Source organism: Gopherus flavomarginatus, chromosome 19, assembly GCF_025201925.1.
Source record: "Gopherus flavomarginatus isolate rGopFla2 chromosome 19, rGopFla2.mat.asm, whole genome shotgun sequence".
Taxonomy (NCBI): Eukaryota; Metazoa; Chordata; order Testudines; family Testudinidae; genus Gopherus; species Gopherus flavomarginatus.
The window spans coordinates 6,044,445-6,064,551 of NC_066635.1; the positions used below are offsets into that span (position 1 = coordinate 6,044,445).

The 20,107-nt window shown below is 56.3% G+C and overlaps 1 protein-coding gene across 1 annotated transcript; it reads right to left on the reverse strand.

Annotated features, from left to right (window-relative positions):
• Positions 1 to 120: 120 nt before the first annotated feature.
• TMEM120A (transmembrane protein 120A) lies at positions 121 to 17,411 on the reverse strand. Its single transcript, XM_050929121.1, has 12 exons — positions 17,260 to 17,411; positions 9,203 to 9,321; positions 8,612 to 8,728; positions 7,198 to 7,257; positions 6,460 to 6,555; positions 5,030 to 5,119; positions 4,545 to 4,610; positions 4,198 to 4,259; positions 3,658 to 3,750; positions 2,666 to 2,730; positions 2,106 to 2,174; positions 121 to 1,526 (listed from the first exon to the last, which is right to left on the reverse strand). The coding sequence occupies exons 1-12, from the start codon at positions 17,332 to 17,334 to the stop codon at positions 1,413 to 1,415; spliced, it is 1,026 nt and encodes a 341-aa protein (XP_050785078.1). The 5' UTR covers positions 17,335 to 17,411; the 3' UTR covers positions 121 to 1,412.
• Between the last annotated feature and the right edge of the window lie 2,696 nt (positions 17,412 to 20,107).

Below are 20,107 nucleotides of genomic sequence, written 5' to 3' on the forward strand. Positions count from 1 at the left end.
TCCCTCAGCAGCAGAGCTCAGGGCCTAGGCAGTGAGAATGGACTCTTCTCCCCCAGCCCTCTTCCTTCCATCAAAACATCCCACCAGTGGATTAAGAGCAGTTGGGGTCAGAGACAGCTCTGTCATGGGAAGGGATCGCCCCTTCTTCCCTTTATTATGGGTGAGCTTCCTATCAAAGGAGGCACAGACATTAATACAGCTACGACAACTCCCTCCGTGACATGACTTCCCCGAACCAAAGCTTGGTAACTGCTCAGACTTCCCCCAGCAGCTCACAAGCCAGCCAAGCACAGCTGCTCCAGCGAGGAGACAGGGAACCTGCTGGCTAGGAAGTCAGAGCTCAATCCCCAAGCAACTTTCTAGCACCAGCTACACACACTGCTTCCTTTACAGTTTTTTTGGCATCTCTTCTCTCCCTCTGCTGCCCAATGAATTGATCTGGGGGAAGGTTAGGACATTAGGCTGCCCCAGTTCCAGGATCATGCTCCAGAGTCCCCTTAAAGCATCCTGCTGGAGCAGAGGCTGCATAGTGGCCGCAGGATGCAGAGCACTGTAGTAAAGAGGTCAGAACACTTTTAAAGCATGCGTTTCCATCCCTAGAAGGTGATTCGCACAAGAGTCAGGCCTGGGGAATCCACACCCATGATGGGCCTGGGACAGTCTTGCAGCCGGTTCTCCCAGCCCGCACGCTTCCAGCAGGGACTCAGTAGCAAATAAGCAAGGAGCCTGTTTCCATGCAATGGGCTGGGTCTCTGAGCAAGAGTTGCTGAGCTGTTTGCCCCTTGTCTCAGCAGCACTGTCCAGGGGGAGGGGAGCTTCGAATAAGCCCAGCTGGCCCCCCTGGAGGGTTCAGAGCAGAAGCCAGGTAAGAGGCTTTGCCCCACCAGCTGTCATGGGCAATTCAGTGCTCTGGTTGCTTGGCGCTAGCTGCTGTTCATGGTAGTGCTTTAGCCTGACCCCCAAGGAAGGGGTCACATTAACATCTGAGTAGCTGCCCTAGTCACCCTACTTCTGGAGCAAAGGGAGGGGAATGCCCTCAGGGGCAGAGTGGGATGACTGCCTGGCTGGCAACGGTGCCCTCTGGGGAGATCGCAGCAGGTGCACAGCGGCTCCAGCCAAAAGCAGCATTTCCCAGGGCCAGGATTGTGAGGGAGCCTCGCCTCAGGCATGTGCATTAGACTTCAGCAGCTTGGTTTACTGGATCACACACATTCCCCGGAGGTTCCCCGGACAGGCCCCAGAGCTCAGCACCAAGTCAGGTCCCTGTGGGCCTGCCCCTGAGGAATGGGCACACGTCAAGGGGTGAGAAGTGGCGGACAGCACAGCCTGGAGCATGGCTACGAGACCGAAGGCTGGGGAGGGGGGGGCAGGAGAGCCCCCCTCCCGCCCAGTCTCAGCATCAGCTCCTCTTCTCACTTGGCCTTAGCCTCTTGGTTCTGGTTCTGGAATTTCTGCTGGACGACCCGCAGGGTGGTGGTGAAGTTCCCCACGAAGAGCACGAAGAAGGGGAGCCCGCACATGAGAACCTGAGAGTTTGACAGGAGACACTAGAATTAACCCACCAGCAGGAGCCCGAGAGGCTGTATTGGGCTGGGATCTCCTAGCCACTAGGAGGGGCCACAGCCCAGTCAGTCACCCTCCAGCTGTGTCACTTCCCAGCAGCCAGACTCAGACCTCGCTGCTGCATGTAGATGTTTTCCTGCCTCAGCGCAGGGGGAGGGACTAGACCTGAGCTCCTAGCCAGCCCCATGGCTCTCTGCCTTTGCGGGGGGGGGGGGGGGGGGGGGGGGCACAGGTGGGCCCTTCCCCCCTGTTCTGACACCCCCGCAATCTGGCACCCAGCCCCAAACTGCACATTCAGCAGCAGGAAATGGAGGAGGAGAAATTGCCAGAGGCTGCGATCCTTACACAGGAGAATGGCCACACGCACAAACACACACACTCCCCCTCTCCCTCTCCCAAGCACTCAAGCTGCTCCTGGGAGGACGAGGCCTGGCAGCAAGTGGGAGGTGGGAGCATCACCTCACTTCATGCTCTGCCCCACCTCACCCCACCCCTCCCCTCCCCTCCCCCCCAGGATACGCTTGCCCAAGCCGCTGGCTCACCTGCCACTCCTTGCACTGTGGATGTCTGGCCAGACGGAAGAGGGTGACCGCGTTGTAAAGCTGCCAGAACTGAAGGAGACGCGGGGTTAAGGGGGAGTTTTCATGGAGACTCATGTAAGGTGGTCCCCAGCAAACCCAGCCCAGTCAGCGCCATGGGCCTTGCCGCCTGCTACCCAAATACCCAGCCCGAGGCACCCAGCAGCTCTTCTGGGTGTTGCTGGGATTTGGGGCAGCTCCGCCTCTGAAAAGTCCAACTCACAAGGCAAGAGCAGGTGTTGCTCAGCAGAGACGCCGATTTAAGTATTTAAGGGGTCTTGTTTTATGCAGGCCTCTATCAGGAGGAGCCATCCAGACTCTCACTCCCCAGCTTCCTGCACCTCCCAGGCACTCTGCTCGCACAAACGCAGCCTAGACTCTCTCCTCCACAGGCACATGGGTGATAGCTCCCCCTCCCTGTCGTCCATCTCCAAGGCTGCGAGCAAGCACCACAAAATCCATTCGAATCCCCGCGGGCACAGCCCCCATGCCAGAGACGCCCAGGGCGGATGGTGCGGACTTACCTGGCCAAAGAAGAGGAACGGCAGCAAGAAAGTGAGGCCTCTCCACATCCACGACTGGAAGCCCTCTGCAGAGATGGGACATATGAAGGGAGCCTTAGAACTCAGTGCAACAGGGGGGTTCTGTGCCTTACCGCTGTGAATACGGGGCTGGATTCAGCCATGCAGCCTTGGACACACAAGGGACGCAGACATCAGGGACAACCCTGGTATCCTACAGGATCCTACAGCTCCGAGACAGGCTTTTGCTCCCAGGTGGCTGGCCAGGCAGGGCCGCCCGCTGTAGGAGATTGGGTGAGCAGCAGCTTTGAGAGCCAGGGAAGAGTGCTGGAAAGCAAGGAGGGGTGCATGTGGCACACTGGGGGTGAATGGGAGGGCTGGTGGAAAGTTTCTATCCACAAGAAAACTTGATTGCAGAAAATTTTATAAGGAACCAAAATCTTCCCACTCCAGTTGGTGCCAATGCCTCATGGGAGTTGTAGTTCAGATGCTCTGCTCTCCCTTTCTCCTCTAGGGGCTGGGACCTCTGGCTGGACTACATCTCCCTTGATGCACAACTGACCTGCACAACCCCTGACACGTGCCCTCAGATGGGACAAGCGGTGCGCCGGAGAGCGACCGAGCCAAGTACCCTAGAGACATGCCCAGCGGCCCCAAGGGAGGTAGGCATTGGTGGGACGACCCAGCCCATGCCCTGCCGTAACGCCAGCAAGGGGAACACCAACCGTGCAACCAGCCCCGAGTGAACTGAGCTTCAGGGAGAGAGCAATGGGGCTGCTCCGGCCCCCAGATTCCCGACTGTCTGCACTGAGTTTGGGGATGGGCCAAGCTGCCCCACGGGCATGAAGTCAGGCTCAGGGCCTGATTGTTTCCAAGCCAGTGTCTCTGCTGCTACGCCAGCCAGCTGAGTGGTAGATTGCAGCTTCTGCCAAGGCAGACTGCGGTGGGGTCTGTTTCGGCTTTGGCCACGGGCAGGGAGACGGGAGACAACTTACCCACAGTGAGATCCATGTTGTGCCTCTCCCCCAGCGCCCTCAGCCGGTACAGGCACCCGCTCTGATAGTAATACTGGAGAAACTGCACAAAGCCTGCAAGGAGAGGAGAGTTTCCTGCACAACTGCCAGCATGCGAGCCACTGGCCTGCAGTGTTTTCCCACTCACCAGGCCCTCCCAGCTCCGGGCAGTGCCCTATGCAGGCCAGGCCAGTGCTCTGTCACCGCTTCCCAAGCCTGCAGCTTCGCAGAGCACTAGGGAGGAGAAACCGTCTCATGGCTACTGGGGATCTTGCCAGCCCATCAAAGAATCCCCCTGTAAGCGCTGTGGACCCAGAGGGCACGGCTGAAACAGGCTAACAGGAGAGGGAGGCAGCCGCCAGCTTACAGTCCTGTGGTACCTTATAAACTAACGGACATTTTGGAGCATGAGCTTTCGTGGGTGAATACCCACTTCATCGGAGCTCGTGGCTCCGGAGGCTCCTGCTGCGTTTCCAAAGCCCACCACCCAGGCTCGCCCCTCGCCCACACAGAGACACTCACTCTGATACATGGAGAAGGAGAGGAACTGGTTTCGGAACATCTGGTACATGAGCCCATCCGGCCTGCAGGAGAGAAGAGACAGCGGGAGACGCTCAGGACACCCGCCTGCTCTATGGGTTTTATTTGCGAGTGTCCCAAAGCCCCGGGTGATGTCAGAGATTCCCTGGCTACTCCCTTTGAGGCCCCCAGGGCTGCAGGGACCCAATTTAGGGGGAGGCTGGCACGAGCCCACCCAGGTGAAATCTGTCCTCTCACATCCTCACAGCCCAACTTGCGAGCCAGGGAGGAGAGGACAAGGAAGCAGGATGATGCGGGATCCCCAGCGACGGGCAGAGATGGAGACTCACCAAGTCAGCATGACGCCTGAGAGGAAGGTAGAGACGTAGTGATGGAAAACCCACCAACCTTTGATTCTGGGGGAGCAGAGAAGAGGGAGCTGGAATTAGACATCCACACAGGTGGGGCTAGGCTTGCAAGGGAGGCGAAGGCCAGGCTGGCCCTCCAGCCAAGGAAGACAGGCCAGCAGCACCCCAGTGCTCACAAGGAGTGAGAGGAAAACAGGGCCAGGACAGAGGCTCAGCTGGCATCGTGGCACAAAGCAGGGACTGCGGTAATCAGCGAGTAGCTGTTGGGTCTCCTCCTATGGCCCCTCCCCAGACACTGCCGACCCTCCCCGGGAGCACGTCACAATACTGAGCAAGCTGTTCCCCCAGTTAGCAGAGGCGACCTTGAGTGGGGGGCTCCCCTGGAGCTCAGGCTAATGCAGCAGGTCGGGGGCGGTCTGCTCAGCCTGGGCGAGGCTGTGGCAGTGGGAGGGCGGGGCCCTGCTCACCTGGACCCGTTGGTGATTAGGATGCACTCGCGGATGGTGAGGGTGCAGTAGTACCAGACAAGCAGGAAGTTGAAGACAGCGTCCGTCACCCTGTCACACACAAACGGACGGTGAAGACGGGGAGCAGAGCAGGGCCTTTGCAGCTCCCCCAGGAACCAGGCAGAGCTCACTGCAGGGCAGCTCTGAATGTCCCCCTGCAGGAGAGTTCAGCCGCAGTGCTGCTTCTCCTTCAGCCCATGTGCAGAGCAACCGATTGGGCTGAGGGTCTCGCCCATGAAGCAGCTTCCTGCTACCCTAGAACTGCTGGGAACAGCCACCCCAGCGCCGTGGGGAGGAAGGGATGCGATGCAACGCAAGCTTTCTGGTGCATTCCCCCTGCTGCTGGGAGGCAAGCTCTGGGATAGCCTCTAGGGGCGTGGCGTGGGGGGGCTCACGACAGGCGAAGCCTGCCTAGCCTGCAGAAACAAGGGCAGGGAATATAAGTGTGGCACTGAAACAACCCAAACCATGAAGCCACCTGTCCTGCTCACGTAAGGTCAAGCTCCTTGGGAAGGACGTGAAAGCAATGACGTGGCTCTGGAATAAAGACAGGAGCACACTCCTGAGAAGCCAGGGGACTGACCGCACCCCTAAATGGGCATTTCCAAGTCCAGCTCTGGTCTCAGTCAGGAGCTGCTCCAGCCACATGGAGAGGGGTGGAAGCCTCTTGTATAGAAACCCAGATGCTGAGACAGGTACAGCAACACTGAGCAGCCACGATGAGTGCACGCAGAAGGGTCACTGGCTGTTTGGAGAGTCCTGATCCCCAAGTCAGTTACAGACCATAAGCCTTTAGCGCAGGCCAGCCATGCTGCCCCTTGGATGCTACATTCCTCACGCCTTCAATGAGATAGAAATTTACTGCAGGACAGGCCCCAGGAAAATCCCACCCTACTGCGGGGGGGGACAGGAGGGGGCAACTTGTGGAGGAGCCTTGTTCAGCACCTGGACTGCTCACCCAGGTGGGTACCATTCCCCATGGCCGGCCAGCCTCAACCACATCAGAACCCAGTGGGCTAGCAGCAGCGATGCTGCACACCTGCAAACCGGATCCAAGCTGGTGAGACATGATCGGCTCAGTCCACTATCCAGGGTCCCATCTCCAGCCCACCAGGAGAACGTTTCAGCTCAAGATCTGGTTACCTCCAGCAATCCTATCGTAGCCCCACAGTCCTTGAAGGATCCTAATAGAGGCACCAGTCTGCAGTTTCATTCCCATCATTCGGCGATGGCAGCCTAAGTCAGAAGCTACTCAACCCGACACCTTCCACGCAGATCCCATGCATATCACCTAAGCGGTGTTAGCAGACCCTGGTTTCCAGCCCAGGAGATGGTCTCTTGTCAGGCTGCCCACATGGCTGGGTCAGCATCTTGCTGCGCTACAGACTCACCTGGAGTTGAGAAGGAACCTGCAGGAGAAGGAGATGATGAGCAGGATGATGGTGAGGTAGAGCTTGAACTTCTCGTACTCATCTTTGTAAGCAAACCTGCAGGGAAGCACAGCGAAGGGTCATGGTGTACAGAGAATAATCCCAAAGTCTTCAGGCAACCATCAGTGGACAAGGGCCATCTCCAAGCGGGTAAACCTGAGAGACTCTGCGGCCATACCAGCTTGGACCATGAGCTACTGGGTTTTACACAGGAGACCCAAGATGCTGTAGGGAAGGGTGCTGGGGCTATTGGTTGAGCAAGTCTTGGATGATGTCCCAACATGGCATTAGGGGCTCTGTGCTGCCAGAGGCTCCGCCTGCCCTTAGACCAGCCCAAATCCACCAACCCTAACTGGGAGGGAAGACCACCACCTACTGAACCACTAACAAGCCTGTGCTTTCCTGGTAGGTCTCCCATCAAGGCTTGACCTAAAGACCCCGGCCAGCGGCAGGACAGTTGCAAGAACATGCAAGAGAAGGTCAGGTATCAGAGATTAACTCTGGGGAAGGGAGTGTCCTAAACCCAGCCCTGGGGAGGGTCAATGTGACGATCAGTCTGCCGGTGGAAGAGGGTCTCTGCAGATGCTGAGATTGGAAAGAGTTTGGCAAGGGTCAGTGCCAGATATGCCAGCAGAAGACGACCTTCCTCTCCAAGAGTAAAGGGAATTCTACTGCCCTTGGACAGCAGAGGGGCATTACTTAGCCTGCTTGCTGAGTAGAGTCACATTCACGTTCCCAAGCACCAGACTCAGGTACAACCTAGACAGGAATGGAAGGAGAAGTGAGAACATACGCAGGAGGCATACAGCCCCTCCGCTGCCAACGGGGGCAGGGGCCAGCTGCACCGCTCTGACAGTGGCAGTACTTGAGATTGAATCAGCTCCTGCTGCATGGCTAACGTGTAGCTATCTCACACGCATCGTATGGGCTTCAACGCCCACGCTTTGCTACGCTCATGCTCTACTGTGCAGACGTACATAGCCTCATTCCTTCATCCGTTGGTCCCTTTGCGGGAACACCAGCTGGGACAGGCGCCCATCCTTCTACTTGTCAATGACGCAGACGCAGCTCTGTCACTAACACAGTGGAAGGCGGCTTCTGCCCAAGGCTGCCTCAGGCACCTGCAGCAGTTGGGAGAAGTATGGCCAAGCACAGAACCTGTGCTCCCTAGGACCTCCCCACCAATGCTCACGAGGGTCCCCGGATAGTGAGTAGCGTTTGCTGGGGACGAGAACTCTGGACCATAGAGGGGCCACCACTGTCACAACCAAGTAAATGGCAGGAGGATTTAGGAAAGTGCTAATGGCAGCCATTAGCACTAGTGGGGTATGGAAAGGGGAACCCTACACAGCACATCAGGGAAAATATGGGGCAGTTCCCGCCCCAGGACTGGGATAGTTACTCCTGCTCTGCCAGCCTGCAAGGAGCCTTCCATTCAGCACATTACTGATGCTGTGCGGGGGAACCAGGAACATAGGCAGGCCTGTGCTCTGCTGCCTGGTAACACACCCAAAACATCCTGTGTGGGACCTTAACTCCACCCCCAGCTTTCACCTTCACCTGATACTAAGCAGCACTTGCCACTGTTCACCCCGACTTTACTGCATTAATGGAAGATTGTTACCCTAGAATAAACATCTGTTCAAACACTGCACTAATGGGCCTCTTGCCCAGCCAGCAGGAGGTCAGGCTGCTGGCCATGGGACAACACCAGCGCACGCTGGAGAGTGAGCTTCATGTCCAAAGACACTGTTGCTCCAAGGAACCAGTCCCAGTGGTTATACTCTGCTCTGAATTGGCAACTCACTGTGCCAAGGCCCCACCCTAATCTGTCTCTGGCTGGTCACTGCAAGATTTTCCCAAGCCCAGTGGAAATGGGGTCTTGGAATTTGAATCAGGAGGATGGAGACTGAAAAGAAGCGATGAGAAATTAACTAGCACCAGCTGTGTATCAGGTCTTTCACTGACATCCTGCCAGAGTCAAAGCTGATCGAGTCTGGGCAGTTTTTTGGCTGGTAACCCAAGCAGTCTCTGGTAACTGCTGCATAGAAGTCAATAGCTTCAGTCCTTTTACTGCTGGCTAAGACCCCAAGACCATGGAACGGCTTCTTACCCATTCTTCTTTGGCAAATACGCCTCCATTTCAAAGAAGATGCTCTGCCTCTCTTTGATGAGGCTCTGGATCTCCCGAATGGACTCTTCCTGTTCGGCGGTTATGGAGGACTTGTAGCTGGGGAAAGGAACGTGACTCAGTCTGACAAGATGGACCAGCAGCTTCTGCTGCGTGACATTGTCCCACCACAGGACAGCAGGAACTGAGACATTAATTCAGAACTAACAGGGGGATGAAACCTGCGAGCTAATCCCTGGGTCTGCCCCATAGTTTCAGAATGGGACCTAGGCTAAGAGGCAGCACGGGGGAAACCAACATGAACGAGCAACTATCAATTTTCTAAGCCCAGGAAGTCAGCACGGGGGGCTGATGTCTAATGTGGGCAGGGGACGAAGGAACTACTGGAAAAGGAGGGTATGAGAGAAGCAATAGCTCCTTCATCCTACCCCGCCCCCATGGTTCACCCACCCCAAACCATTCCTCCCCTGATTAGCACTCCACGGCATAGGAACACTCCTCACTAGGCTCCCACACTCCCTCTGACCAGGACTCCGCAAGGATCTCCTTATGTTGCCCCATGTAGCTCCTTACTTTTTGAAGGCGAGAGACAGCTCCTTCAGCTGCTTCTTCTGCCGTGCAATGGAACTGGAGATCCCATCCTGCAGCTTGGTTAGTTCTTCCAGCTTCTGCTTGTACAGCTTATGGGCCTCCTGGCAATGGAAAGGACAGACCAGGGGTGAGCCCAGGTGCCTCAGCTGGGAGCCCGTTAATTCTCCGGGAGGCTGGGCTGGGGATTTGAGCAGAGGAACAGGAGGCAGGACCTTTGAGAACTATCCCCAACTTCACCGCTGACTCGTGGCATCCGCTTGGGAAGCGTATTTGCCCCTCCATATGGGGTTGGTACTCTCACCTCAGGAGGGGCCTGGGAAACTCACTGGGTAAATGCTTTGAGACCGGAGAAGTGGGGTTTGCTTCCCTGGCCTGATGCAGCCTTTACAAGCAGTGGTAGGTGAGCCCAGAGCCAAGAGTCTCACCCCCACACATCGTGCAGTCCCAAACTGGGATTCAGCTTCCATTAGAGACTGGTTCTCACGCACACCCGTAGGGGGCGCTGTTCGGCTGGAATAAGCTTGCCCATTGCGTTCCATTGCGCCTCACCATGCCGAAGGGGGAACGAATGGCTGGCGAGAAGTCACCTCTCGCTGAAGCCAAGACTAGGCCTCAGACCCTGGCTTCCTTTCCCAGCATGCCACTGACCTGCTGGGTGACCTACGGCATCTCCCTCCCGCACCCTGCCCCACGCCTCCATTTCAGACAGACAGCTGAGCTTCCAGACCCCAGGAACCAGAAGGGACGAGCTGGATCAGCATTCCCCAGCAGCCTCCCATCCAGACCAAGACGAAGTTCGCTCAGCGGGGACCTGACTGTGACGGAGGGGAAGCTGCTTAACTAAAAGCTGCCCTAGAGACCAGGCATGCGGGAAGAGCCCAGCTTCCAGCAGTGGCAGGTGGTTCAGGGGAAGGTGTCCCTGTAATACCGACTGGTCCAGTACTGTGTTGACTGACATGGTCTGGGAGAGGAAGGAGCCCCTGCCTTCCCCCAGCTGGTGATCATGGGTGATGCCCTGCAGCATGGCACCGATTGTCTCTGAGATGCTGCCCTGTTTTGCGTAGGTGCCAGTCTCATTTTAGGGTTGGAAAATCAGTGGTAGCCCTTGCCACGTCAATGCTCACCCTTCTCCTCAAAGCCTGCTGAGAGATGCTACGTTTGACATTGATGAACAATTCAGAATAGCACCTTCAGCTATGGAATTAAAGCCGAGCTCACAATTAGGCTTATAATGACCTGTCAGTTGCAGATCTAGAATCCCAAGCTCTTCTACAGCGTTTATCAGCAGCTCTCAAAACGCTTTAGGAAGTAGGTCAGTATCATTAGCCTCATTTACAGCTGGAGAAACCGAGGCACAGAGTGGCACAATGACTTGGCCAAGGTCACCTAGCAGGTCAGTGACAGAACCAAAGTCTGAGCCCTAGCCCAGTGTTCTAGCCACTCCCTTTTAAAATTACTTTTCTCTGTGTCCTGCAGCAGGGAGTCCCACAGGTTAGTTCTACATGGCTAAAAACAATTCTCCACCCAATTTAAATTTTCTGCCTTTTAATCTGCCCATTGTGGTGCAAGCAGACCAGCTTTGAGTGCACTGTTATTTCGCAAGTTGCTCCTTAAACCGCATGTTCTTTACCCCACTGCTTGTAGCAGGGAAGAGGAAGGAACTGAATCTGTTAAGATGTTAGATTAGCCCTTTGCCCACTTTTCACAGATTGGCCAGATCATGAGCAAAACGAGGATAGGTATCGCAGGAGCAGGTCGCTTTCCCAAGCACGAGACTGTCCCTTCTATTCCGAGGGTGAAGGAAGAGAGCAGATTACATCACTTTCTCTCGCCGCCTCCTCAAACCTTCACACAGCAACTCTGGTACATTTCACTTAACTCTTCTGGGCCAAGATGAAGTTTTTCCTCAAGGTCTCTGCACCAGGCTCCCCTCCGTTCCCACTCCCCACACCTAATTGTGGGTCAGCACTAGGAGAGCAGAGTAGATGCAGTTGATTTAATGTGGGATCGGAGACAGTAAAGAGAGTTTAAGGAGTTTTTCGCCAAGTGGTCTGTCTCTCTTAACTGAGCCCTGCTTCACTGAGCCTTCTCCAGGACAGGAGATATCCAGGGAGTTAAATAAAACAGGGTTTGAGAAAGTTCTGAGAGACAGACGGTAGCTTGCCACACACCCTGTCCCTTTCCCCACAGCAACTGGGAGGAATCTGGCTCCAGGATAGACTAAGGGCTTGTCTACAGCAGGCTGCAGGTGGGGGATTTGTAGGGCCTTCTAAAGCAGTCCTAACGCAAACCAGCTGCCATTTAGTTCCCACCAGCAGAGCCTACAGCGGGCAGTTAGAGCACTCTACCAATCACACCCCTGCCGCACTGTGTGGACAAGGGATTGAAATGTCAGTGCTCACCAGGGCAGCAGCGACTCTGCGCAGGAGAAAGAGCAGGAGGGTTTCTCGTTGACAGGCCGTGGGAATCAGTGGATGGGAGGCGTAGTTCTGAGTCTGGGTAGCAGCTCAGCACGGGGAGAGGCGCACACATGCGCTTGGTAAATCAGAAGGGCCTCAACCAAGCAGGGGGCTTGGAGTCCAGCACATCTTGAGATGCCAGTGGAACGAGTTGGCTGGTGTCACTCAGGTGCCCCTATTTGCCCCAATCAAGAGGCCATCTGAGAGTCCCTGGTCTTCGAATGCTGGGGGGCAGGCCAGAGGTGAATTGCTGTAACCACACAGGAAAGTTTGCAGCAGTTCATTCCTGGCTGTAACCTGTGCCAAGCAATATAGCCATGCTGATTTCTGGAGAGCTTCTCCGAGCAGCTTCCTTCCCCCTAAGCTCTGGCTGCGAGCCTCTGAAGGGGAATATGAACAACCAATGGGGCTAGAAAACCCCTCACTCTATGACTAACTCCGGGAGAACTCCCATGTGCTCTGCTGGGGGTGTGTGAGTGGGACCTGGCCACAACACTCAAGTTAGGAGCAGCTGTGAGAGCCTTCGCAGGAGCCAGCACAAGTGAACACAGTACTTGGCAAGGACCACAGTCCTTCAAAGCAGATGCATCAGCAGCCGGATGTCCAGGAAACAGTGACAGTACCAGAGACAGCTGTTTCTGAGCCAGGACACCCGCAGCTTTCCTGACTTCCCACTATTACACAGGGGAACGCAAAAGCCCTTCACTGACGCCTAGTGTGGCCCCATGCTGCAATTCCATTCACGGCCCCTCCCCCAGGCTGAGTGTCTTCCTAGAGCAGTGCTTCTCAAACTTTTTTTCTGGTGACCCAGTTAAAGAAAATTGTTGATGCCCACAACCCAACAGAGCCGGGGATGAGGGGTTTGGGTTGTGGAAGGGGCTCAGGGTTGGGGTGAGGGGTTTGGGGTGCAGGAGCGGGTGTCAGAAAAGGTAGGGACTAGCCTGCCTTAGCCAGGCAGCACCGCTGATGGGACTTTTAATGGCCCGGTCAGTGGTGCTGACCAGAGCCGCCATGACCCAGTGCCTTACATTCTGTGACCCAGTACTGGGTCGTGACCCGCAGTTTGAAAACCACTGTCCTAGAGTGTAACCCCTTCCCCAGGCTGCAGCAACGGATGCCCAGCCTGTCATCACGGCCCTGATAGGGGTTAGTCATTTGAGGTCACAGCTCCAGAACAAGTTGAGTCCTGGTGTAATAAAGTACAGCTCCGCTGACAACAGCTCTGACTTTAGCCCTGTGCGCCCTGCCAGGGACCGGGAACATTGGGCAATCTGTGGTAAGGTTCACTGCACTTTGTGAGCAGGAGGCACAACGTCTAACTCCTCCGTGTAGTCGCACCAGAAGCAAATGTTTACTGTCACTAATTGCAACTATTAAAGGGGCAGGATAGTCCTAGGGGTTAGGGCACTAGCTAGGACTTGGGAAGCTCAGGTTCACTTCCCCGCTGTGCCACAGACTTGTGTGTGGCCCTGGGCAAGTCAGTTAGTCTTGCTATGCCTCAGTTTCCCATGTGTGATGTGGTACTTCTCTACCTCACAGGGGTGCTGAAGATTAAATATTATGAGGTACTCAGATGCTAGAGTGACAGGGGCCAAATAGGGACCTAAAATAGATAGAACCTTGGCATAAATATGCCATTTCATCTACTATTTGGTAGAACATATCTGCTACTAGCTGTAAGGCAAGGAAATTGTATCTCATTTCGCACAGAACACACTGACTTACCCCAGGACACACAGGTAGCCCGCAGCTGAGCCGAAACCCCACCCAGGTCTCCCGAGTCCTCGTCCAGTGTTCTTATACCACATCCCTCCTGTAGAGCACAGCGCTACATGTGTCACACAAACCGGCTTTATTGTTCTAGGGTGGGATTTCTAAAAGCAGGACATGTTGCTCTGTCACTGAGATGACTTTGAGAAGCCCTCCTTGAATCTGATCTCTTTCTAGTCTTAATAAATCTTATTCTGTCAAGGGCACTAGACTGACTGATTAGGAATTTCACAGACTGTCCCAAGAGGGAAAAAGCCATCAGCATCTGAGAGGAGCCGGTGAAGAAAGGCTGTCCTGAGTATACGCTACACCCATGGTCTCCATCAAAAGGACATGGATAGAGGAATCTTCTCCCATGAAGCATGTCAACTGGTAGGTCTCCAATCTAAGTGACACAGGAACCACCCAAGTACCATGGACAAGAACCAAGTGGAGAGGAGGGGAGTTAAGGTGACATGCATTCATACAATGTAGATCACAAAATGTTTTGGAGAACAACGTACAAGACAGTATGTGTAATATAAGTCACACCAGGCAATGGGACAAACACACTGTAGTGTATTCACTCCATAGTGAACACGTTAAAGCATTCAATCATTTATCGAAAGGAAAACAGTCATGAGGCAGGAGCCTCCCAGTAAAACAGATGCATCTTTGAACCTGTCCACAGATAACAGCCTTCGGAAACAGACCTTAAAATGAGGCTGTTTCCTTTCCAGCTGCAGCCGCACACGATGTAAATCCCAAACAGCTCAGCCCAAAAAGACAGGAGGGCTTCCTCAGCCAATGAAACTGTTTAGTCCTGGTTGTCAAGGACACTCACTAACCAGTATGTGCCAACGCAGGAGAGAGAGTAAAGGAAGCGTGAACAGGGATGGGGAAGGTCACCCAGCACTCCACTGATCACTGACTGACAAAGTGTACGTGAGGGAAACTGACGGCCAAACACGGTAGACTCAGTTACTGAATGAGAAGCTCAGCAGCAATGAAATCCTCCTGCTTCCCACAGACAGGGTTACAACATGGGGGCTGAACGGCTCTCTGCTATTTCACCTCCATTAAATTTTTCTTCTCCCCTTGCCTGAGATCACACCTCCAGTGGGTGTTTTGACAACAGATTATAAGAGTCACAGAGTCATAATTCACTCAGCAGCCAATGGAGGCAGAGTAAGGACATTGCTGGAGCAGCAGCATTACACTTCCATTAAAGGTCACCATTCCCCTCACCCCCTGCCATGGCATTAATAAAGTCAAGATCAAAATTCCCTCCAGGCTAGAAGCTTGGCTGGCCACAGCAGGACCATTTCTCACTATGCATCTATATAGTCCCCAGCACAGCAGAGCCCTGATCCCGACGGGTGGCTGAGGTAGAATGATTAATATTCGATGTGAAAATAAATGAGAATAGAGGCTCCAAACGGCCACTCTTGCATGTCTTGAATATCCACTTTCTTCCAGAGCCAGAGATTACAGATTGTTATTATAAGACATTTCTTTTGCAAATATTTGGATCTGTTGTGGAAAGAACCTTTGGCAACATATAAAATAATGGAGACGAGAGATATTCCAAAATCAGTGGCTACTCGTGCATCACATCCACCCTGAACAATACGGGACTGGATGAATGCCTCTCCCAAGGCAGTGCCAGCCTGTAGTGACTGCCTGTTGAGGGGACTGTACGGTGCTGGGAACTATCCTATGAAACCATTAATTGTTGGTCATCTGGTTGCCTTACTGCCTCTGCCCCTACACAGCCCAACGGTTGTGATCAGCGGAAGCGCTGGAGTCCCCTGGGACTCAGACAGGACTGGGGTGCCAGTACGGTATTTTTAGTGATGGGTCCTCAACTCCAAGATGTATGTCCCCCTCTGTCCACCAGAGCTTGGGTGTACCACCCTTCTGGGCACAGTGCAAGGGTCAGCCTTCTGCAGGGATGTAGGGTACAGTTGAGAGGCTGTGGGTGGCAGCGCAATCGCTGGGTTCACAGATCATAGAATATCAGGGTTGGAAGGGACCTCAGGAGGTCATTTAGTCCAATTCCCTGTTCAAAGCAGGACCAATCCCCAGCTAAATCCCCAAATCTCTAAATGGCCCCCGCAAGGACTGAACTCACAACCCTGGGTTTAACAGACCAATGCTCAAACCATTAGAAAGGTTCTTGCCAGGCAAGTCACATCTTGTGTCCCACATATAGGTCAGGGATCAGTTAGTGTCTTACCCAGACAGTAAGTTTGAAGGTGTGTGAAGCCCTCAGAGCTTGGAGAGGCTGCTGGGGCCTCGTGGCTGCTTCCCACATGCACCTGCCCCATGCCAGGGAGAGGCCACACTCTGGTCTCCTCCCCCCCCCCGCTGGGCCTGCAGCATGGAGCCCAGCACTGTGTCCTCCCAGCCCATCACTGACAGGGGGTGGGGAGGACAGGCCTGGAGACAGGCAGCCTGTGGCCACCCCAAGCAAAGGCACAAGACCCTCCCTCAGCACCACGCAGCACCGCGCCAGGACAATCGGGAGGGGGGCGGGGGGGAGGCAGATAAAAAACCAGGTCTGAGCCTGAGGGAGCCGAGACATTATCCAGCCCCTGCGGGCCAGTGCACCACCTCCCAGCCCCCGCAACTTCATTGCACATGCAGCCCCACCCCGGGAACCACCCCCTATAGCTCTCCGGTACCTGCCCCCGGCAAGCCCCCACCCCTGGTACCTGCCCTCGCCATAGTTCCCCAGCAAGCCCCCGCCCCCCGTACCTGCCCCCTCCATAGCTCCCCGGCAAGCCCCCGCCCCCCAGGTACCTGCCTCCCCCCCATAACTCCCCTGCAAGCCCCTGCCTCCCAGGTACCTGCCTGCCCCTCCATAGCACCCGGGCAAGCCCCTGCCCCCCCAGGTACCTACCTGCCCCCCCCCATAGCTCCCTGGCAAGCCCCCGCCCCCCAGGTACCTACCTGCCCCCCCCATAGCTTCCCGGCAAGCCCCCGCCCCCCAGGTACCTACCTGCCCCCCCCATAGCTCCCCGGCAAGCCCCCGCCCCCCAGGTACCTACCTGCCCCCCCATAGCTCCCCGGCAAGCCCCTGCCCCCCAGGTACCTACCTGCCCCCCCCATAGCTCCCCGGCAAGCCCCTGCCCCCCAGGTACCTACCTGCCCCCCCATAGCGCCCCGGCAAGCCCCCGCCCCCCAGGTACCTGCCTCCCCCCATAGCGCCCCGGCAAGCCCCCGCCCCCCAGGTACCTGCCTCCCCCCATAGCTCCCCCGCAAGCCCCCGCCCCCCAGGTACCTGCCTGCCCCCCCATAGCTCCCCGGCAAGCCCCCGCCCCCCAGGTACCTACCTGCCCCCCCCATAGCTCCCCGGCAAGCCCCCGCCCCCCAGGTACCTACCTGCCCCCCCATAGCTCCCCGGCAAGCCCCTGCCCCCCAGGTACCTACCTGCCCCCCCCATAGCTCCCCGGCAAGCCCCTGCCCCCCAGGTACCTACCTGCCCCCCCATAGCGCCCCGGCAAGCCCCCGCCCCCCAGGTACCTGCCTCCCCCCATAGCGCCCCGGCAAGCCCCCGCCCCCCAGGTACCTGCCTCCCCCCATAGCTCCCCCGCAAGCCCCCGCCCCCCAGGTACCTGCCTGCCCCCCCCATAGCTCCCCCGCAAGCCCCCGCCCCCCAGGTACCTGCCTGCCCCCCCCATAGCTCCCCCGCAAGCCCCCGCCCCCCAGGTACCTGCCCCCCCCATAGCTCCCCGGCAAGCTCCTGCCCCCCAGGTACCTGCCTGCCCCCCCATAGCTCCCCAGCAAGCTCCTGCCCCCCAGGTACCTGCCCCCCGCCCCCGGCACCTGCACGTGCTGGAAGCCGCCCTGCAGCTCCTCCCAGTCCCGCAGACACTCGCTGACCGAGGCCCGGAGGCTCATGGCGGTGACCGGGCGCCACAAACCGGCAGCGCCGCTCCGCTCTCAGCGGCCTCCGGGCAGGGGCACTTCCGGGGCCCGCCGCGACCAATCGTCACGGGGGTGCGGCCAGCGCCGTACTGACGTCACAACCAATCGGCGCTCGGGGGCGGTGCTTCCGAACGCCACGTGCCGCTGGGGGCAGGGGAAGGTTGCGGCAACAACTGCCTGGAAGGTTACGGGGGGGACCTGGGGGAGCTGCCCGGGGAGGTGGCGGGGGGGGGGACCTGGGGGAACAGCCCGGGGGGTGGCGCGGGGGGGACCGGGGGGAGCTGCCCGGGGGTGGCACGGGGGGGGACCTGGGGGAGCAGCCTGGGGGGTGGCGTGGGGGGGTAACCTGGGGGAGCAGCCTGGGGGGGTGGTGGCGCTGGGGGGGAACCTGGGGGAGTTGCCCAGGGGGGTGGCGCTGGGGGGGGAACCTGGGGGAGCTGCCCGGGGGAGGGCACTGGGGGGGTGACCTGGGGGAACAGCCCATGTGGGTGGCGCTGGGGGGGGAACAGCTCGGGGCGGTGGTGCTGGGGGGGTGACCTGGGGGAGCAGCCCGGGGGAGGGCACTGGGGGGGTGACCTGGGGGAACAGCCCGTGTGGGTGGCGCTGGGGGGGGAACAGCTCCGGGCGGTGGTGCTGGGGGGGTGACCTGGGGGAGCAGCCTGGGGGGTGGCGCTGGGGGGGGGAACCTGGGGGAGCAGCCCAGGGGGTGGTGTTGGGGGAGGTGACTGGGCAGCCCAGGGGCTGGCATTGGTGGGGGGGAACCTGGGGGAGCAGCTCGGGGGGTGGTGTTGCGGGAGGTGACTGGGCAGCCTAGGGGCTGGCGTTGGTGGGGGGGACCTGGGAGAGCAGCCTGGGGGAGCAGCCCGGGGGGCGGTGTTGGGGGAGGTGACTGGGAAGCCCAGGGGGTGGTGGTGGGGACCTGGGGGAGTAGCCTGGATGGGGGCGTATCTATGGGGATATTTCCTTCCTTTCCCTTATGGTCAGTCACAGATTTTCTCACTGGCAGTTCAATGAGAAGTCTCATCAGTTCTAATCAGTCTGAAGTGATCGATACTGATAAGTCTGAACTGGAAGAACAGAACTGACACAGGTCTCAGGCTGCAGGTGGTTGGCCTCTGATTTCACATCCCAGGTGGCATCTCCAGCCGCACAGTGCCCCTAACTTGGGCTTTGGCATAGTACAGACGCAGACGGTACACAGCACCACAGAAGCAACCTCTTCTTAGTATCTTGGGGTTTCCTTTCTACTTCTTCCTGTGAAGTACTAGCCTGGCCTGACCTTGGGAGACCCCATGAGAGCAAACCCCAAAGCGCATTGACTACTCTTAAGTACTGTCCTTAAAATAAACAAATATTATAAAAAGACAAATAACCTCCCTATGAATCCAACTGATGAAACCTGAGTTCTGCTCCTCATTTAGAGACCGCAAGGCACCAGTTTAACAGTAGACTTTGTACCTCCAACTGTTACAGACCTTCCTGATTTTTGACAGAGTTGCCGTGACCCATCCATAAAAGATTTGCCCTGTATTGAACAGTAATACAATCTGTGAGGCACAAGGGGTGGTGGGGTATTTATCTCTAGGGCCAGACCCAAAGTATGCTGAAACCAGTGGAAATCTTCCCATTGATCTCAATGGGCTTTGGCCCAGTCCCTTATACCACACTTATCACCAGCGTGTCTGAGGCCCAGATCCTCAGATGTATTTAAGCACTTAACTCACATCAATTTCAAAATCAACAAAATCATCATTTTATAGGTCACATGTGGTCTATATTCTTCCCTTCTTCCTCTGAGCCTGCTGGGATTTTTGTATTCTTCCTCCATCATCTGCCTTCTTTCCTTTCCCTGTTGTTTTCCTTGTGGCTGTGGCTATATCCGCAATACTGTCAAGTCCGTCTTCAGCCCCTCTTCCCCCACAATGTGTTATTTTGATGTTCTTGTTCGATCAGAGTTATATTTTTTAATGTGAGGAAACTGTTCAGATCCCTGTGCAGTGTTTGGGAGGATCCTGGATGTTCTTTCCTTGCGTATTTTCCTCATAGGGTGCTAACTTCCTCGACTGTTTTCCCTTTCATTGTAAATCAGCACGTGCCTTCGGCATTGCATACAGTACTCACTTCTGGAAATCCTTCTGGAGGGACACTGGAATCAGTACATTTGAGATACTAATGCAAAAAGACTTAGGAATATTCAAAGGAGTCTAAGAGAGTTAGGCATCCAAACGCCATTGAAATACAATGAGAGAAGAGTGTCTAACTCCCTGGGGCCCCTTTGAAAATCCAGTCTATACATTCGCTCCAGGGCAAACTGGAAGACTGCACAAGCCTTGTGGCCCTTTAAGGAAAGGAAAGAATTGTAAGTCCTTTACTGAGAAGTGCCACCAAGTGGTTAGCGCTTGGAACTGAATATCAGGAAGCCTCAGTCCTAGTTCCACCTGTCACTGAGGGTATAAACAGCAATTAAACCTCCGCAGCTGGCCCGTGTCAGCTGACTTGGGCTTGCTCAGGCTGTGGTGCTGGAAAACTGTTCTGTAGATGTAGAGTTGGAGCTCTGGGGCCTAGTGAGGCGGGAGGGTCCCAGAGCTCAAGCTCCAGCCTGAACCTGAATGTCTACATCGCAGTTAAACAGCCCTGCAGCCCAAGTGCTGTGAGTCCAAGTCAGCTGACATACTGCAGTGTAGCCATACCCTCACTCACAGAGTGATCTTAAACAAGTCACAACCACTCTGTGCTTCTGCTTCCC